Raw genomic sequence first — 4,548 nt, 5'->3', positions numbered from 1 at the left:
GATTCAGGTGTTCGCTCGTTTTTATTGAGTTCGTCCGCGATCCAAAGAAATCGTGATTTTTTAAAAAAATAAATAAGGTCAAATTGTGGATTCTAGTTTGGTCAGACTTTTTTCATTTAAATACTCTCAAAAATTTGGATTTTAATAAATAAGCACCTAACATTTTATGGAGCAAACAAAATAGTAAGCAATTTATAACCATCTAGATTGCATCATACATCAATTACCTTCCCAAAAGGGGATTTTGTGATACTCACCGTTAAATCCTTTTCTCTTCAGAAGTCTGTGGGACACAGGGACCTTGGGGTATAGCTTCCACCACCAGGAGGCAGGACACTAGAGTAGAATCTGACTCCACCCCTCTCATGCTATACCCCCAATCATACTGGAGGACTAACAGTTTTGTATAACCAAGATAATACTTGTAACATGAATATAACTATGTACAAAAACTGGTTTTTAATGGCTGTGCGGAGTTCAGATGGCCCGTTTCCAGGGCGGGAAGCCCTGTGTCCCACAGACTTCTGAAGAGAAAAGGATTTAACGGTGAGTATCACAAAATCCCCTTTTCTCTTGCAGGTGTCTGTGGGACACAGGGACCTTGGGGACATACCAAAGCTGTCCCAATGTAGGGCGGGAGGAAACGAGGCCACTGTTGTTTAGATGACTGCGGCCTGCAGAACCTTCCTGCCAAAAAGAGCCCCAGATGCCGCAAAGACCTCGAATTTGTAGAATTTTGTGAATGCGTGTAAGGACGCCCAAGTGGCTGCTTTGCAGACCTGTTCTGCTGAGGCTCTGTTCCTGAAAGCCCAAGAAGTACTGATACCTCTTGTAGAATGTGCTCTGAGATTCATCGGAGGACTTTTTCCCTTAGCCACATAAGCTCTGCGAATGGCCTCTCGAATCCATCTAGAGATAGTAGTCTTGGATGCTGGGGAACCTTTGTGGGCCCCTGACAGTAACACAAATAAGGACGAAGATTTGCGGATGTCCTTGGTACGGTCCAAGTAGAATTTCAATGCCCGTACGGGATCAAGTGCGTGAAGTGCAACTTCCTTCGGTGACTTGGGGCGTGGACAAAAAGATGGAATTGTAATGTCCTGATTGATGTGGAACTCCGAAATCACTTTAGGTAAGAATGAAGGAGTAGTACGGAGAACCGCTCTATCCGAGTGAAAAATGAGGAAGGGCGATTGGCATGACAGTGCGCTCAGTTCTGACACTCTGCGAGCGGATGAAATGGCAATAAGAAAAACCACTTTCCAGGTTAACCATGTCAGGGGAATTGTCGCCAGGGGTTCAAATGGAGGACCTTGAAGTGCTCGTAGTACCAAATTGAGGTCCCATGGAGGGATAGGTTCCCGGTATGGTGGGGCCATGTGGATGGCACCCTGTAGGAAAGTACGGACATCTGGAAGATTTGCGATTTTTCTTTGAAAAAGGATGGAGAGAGCCGAGACTTGTGACTTAAGCGATCCTGGAGATAGCCCTTTATCCAGACCCGTCTGAAGAAATTGCAACAGCCGGGGTACTGTAAAAATTGTGAAGGAAAGTTTTTGTTGAGCACACCAATCTCTATAGCAGCGCCATACCCGGTGATATGTCTTTGATGAAACAGGTTTTCTTGCAGCAATCATGGTGCGAATCACGTTGTCCGAGAACCCTTTCTTTTTGAGGATTAGTGTTTCAACAGCCATGCCGTCAAATTCAGCATCCCTGGGTTGGGATGCCGAATCGGCCCTTGTCGTAGGATATCTGGACGAGGGGGAAGAGACCACCAGTTGTCTCCCGCTAGCTGCGTTAGTTCTGAGAACCACGCTCTTCGAGGCCAGCGTGGTGCTATGAGAATCACCGTGCATCTTTCTCTTTGAACCTTTCGTATCACTCGTGGAAGAAGGGCAAGTGGAGGAAACACATATGCGAGTCGAAATCTCCATGGTGTGGTCAGTGCGTCGACTGCTAGAGCTAGAGGATCTCTGTACCTCGCTATGAATTGTTGAACTTGTCTGTTGGATCGAGACGCCATCAAATCGACGTCTGGCACGCCCCACTTCTTGGTAATGGTTGAGAAAACTTCTGCGTGGAGTGACCATTCGCCCGGATCTAGGGTCTGACGACTGAGGTAATCGGCCTGCCAATTGTCCAACCCTGGAATGTAAACCGCTGATAGGCGAATGTTGTTCTTCTCTGCCCACGTCAGAATGCGCCCTGCTTCCTGCAGGGCTTGGCGACTGCGAGTGCCCCCTTGATGGTTGAGATAAGCCACTGTGGTGGCATTGTCGGACTGTACCCGAAGATCCTGGTTCAGCAGCCGTGATTGCCAGTGTAGCAATGCTAGGCGGACTGCCCTCAGCTCTAGGATATTGATGTGTAGACGAGTTTCTGGCTTCGACCAAACACCTTGAGTAGTCTGATCCTGAAATACTGCACCCCAGCCCTTCAGGCTGGCATCCGTGGTGAGAATTTTCCATTGCGGATCCACTAGAGACCGACCTTGAGAGAGATTGTGATGATTTAACCACCACGCTAGGGATACTCTTGTCTTCGGTAGCAGAAGAATTTTCTGAGAAAGACTGTTGCGTTTCCATTGAGTTAGGATATTCCACTGTAATTCTCTCAGATGGTATTGAGCGAATGGAACTGCCTCCATGGACGCTACCATGGATCCTAGAACTTTCATTGCGAACCGGACCGAGATGTGTTGAGCGCTGAGGAGCTGACGGACCAACTTGTGTATGTTGGTGATCCTGTCTGGCGGGAGGAGTACCCGTTGAAGACTGGTATCGAATATCAGACCCAAGAAGGTGAGACGATTGCTCGGAACCAGGTTGGACTTCTTGTTGTTGATGAGCCAACCGAGTTGGGTCAGAGCAAAAATTGTGTGGGACAATGTCTGTTGGGCTTTCTGTAGAGACGGTGCCTTCAGAAGGATGTCGTCCAGATAAGGTGTAACCGATATGCCCTGAATCCTGAGAGGCGCTACCGCAGCTGACATCACCTTTGTGAACACCCGCGGAGCTGACGTCAGGCCGAATGGAAGGGCAACAAACTGGAAGTGTTGACCTCCGAAGGCAAACCTCAAGAACTTCTGATGTTGATGGAAAATTGGGATATGTAGGTATGCATCCCGGATGTCCAGGGAGGCCAGGAATTCGTTTTGTTTCATCCCTGCTATGACCGAACGAAGAGACTCCATCTTGAAACGTGTCGGTCGGATGAATGTATTGAGTTGTTTCAAGTCCAATACTGGTCGATAGGACCCGTCCTTCTTCGGCACAATGAAAAGGTTGGAGTAGAATCCTTTGAATTTCTCTCCTTTTGGTACTGGAATGATCACCTTCTCTAGTAGTAAGTTGTTGACTACTGTGAGATAGGCTTTTTCTTTTGAGGTTCTAGTGGGACTCTTGACATGAAAAAACGAGGAGAGGGAAGGGATGAAAATTCCAACCGGTAACCTTGAGATACTATCTTGTGAACCCAGGAGTCTTGTGTATCTTTTAACCAAATGTCCTGAAACATCGACAACCTGCCCCCGACTGGATAGGGTACGGGGGAATGGTTGGGATTGTCATGCTGAGGAAGATTTGTCGTTAGGCTTAGATTGATTGCGCCTGTTTTGCCAGTTGGGCTTGAACTTTCCTTGAAATCTGGCTTTTGAAGAGGAACTGTGTGAGTTAAAGTCTCTTGAGGTAGAACTCTTGTTTGTGCGTGAGGGACGAAAGGAACGACCTCTTTGGAAGGTGGACCTGGGTTTAGCCTGTGGTAGTAGAGTGCTTTTACCACCTGTTGCTTGACTAATGATTTTATCTAGATCTGGACCAAACAGGAGTTTTCCCTTGAAAGGAATGGAAGTTAAGGATTTTTTGGAAGAGAGATCCGCTGTCCATAGCTTGAGCCACAGAGATCTCCTTGCTGCTACTGCAAGTGCTGAGGTACGACCTATGACCTGAGTCGTATCTAATGCGGCCTCCCCAATGTAGTCTGCCGCCTCCTTAATTTGTAAGGCGGTTTCCAACAGTTCGTGTCTGGGCTTGCCTGCTGATATGTCCTCCACTAGTGAATTGGCCCAAGATTGAAGTGCTCTGCTCACCCAAGCTGTTGCGAGAGTGGGTCGAATAGCCTCTCCCGCTGCTGTGAATATGGACCGAAGTAAGCCTTCCAGTTTCTTGTCCATTGAGTCTTTAAAGGAGGCTGCATCCGGTACCGGGAGTGCCGTCTGTTTTGAAAGACGGGAAACCGGAGCGTCGACTGATGGAGGGTTAATCCATTTGTCTGTACTGTCCTTTGGAAAGGGATAAAGTCGTTGAAAACGACGGGTGGCTTGAAATCTCTTTTCGGGATGGTCCCATTCAGTTTGAATAATGTCATCCAATTGTGGATGTGCCGGAAAAATGGATACAGATTTTTTCTGTCTCTTAAAAAGTGATTGAGAGGAGTCCATATTGGAATCCGGTTCTCTTAGATTAAGGCATTTGAGGACCGAAAATATTAAGGTATCTAATGCCTCAGATGAAGACTTGGGTAGTTCTTCCTCCTCCTCTCCCTGTT

General features: G+C 47.3%; 1 protein-coding gene across 1 annotated transcript; it reads right to left on the bottom strand.

The window, feature by feature from the left end:
• Positions 1 to 347: 347 nt before the first annotated feature.
• On the bottom strand, positions 348 to 3,865 carry LOC121397238. The gene is made up of 2 exons (XM_041573698.1): positions 3,730 to 3,865; positions 348 to 3,077 (listed from the first exon to the last, which is right to left on the bottom strand). The coding sequence occupies exon 2, from the start codon at positions 2,586 to 2,588 to the stop codon at positions 660 to 662; it is 1,929 nt and encodes a 642-aa protein (XP_041429632.1). The 5' UTR covers positions 2,589 to 3,077; positions 3,730 to 3,865; the 3' UTR covers positions 348 to 659.
• Positions 3,866 to 4,548: the final 683 nt, after the last annotated feature.

Source organism: Xenopus laevis, chromosome 8L, assembly GCF_017654675.1.
Source record: "Xenopus laevis strain J_2021 chromosome 8L, Xenopus_laevis_v10.1, whole genome shotgun sequence".
Taxonomy (NCBI): Eukaryota; Metazoa; Chordata; class Amphibia; order Anura; family Pipidae; genus Xenopus; species Xenopus laevis.
The sequence above is the reverse complement of the archived record's forward strand: the minus strand, read 5'-3'. Positions and strand labels throughout refer to the sequence as shown.

What these genes read in the sequence shown, in the direction of transcription:
- LOC121397238 (XM_041573698.1), bottom strand. Translation starts at nt 2,588, where the DNA reads ATGGAAACGCAACAGTCTTTCTCAGAAAATTCTTCTGCTACCGAAGAC.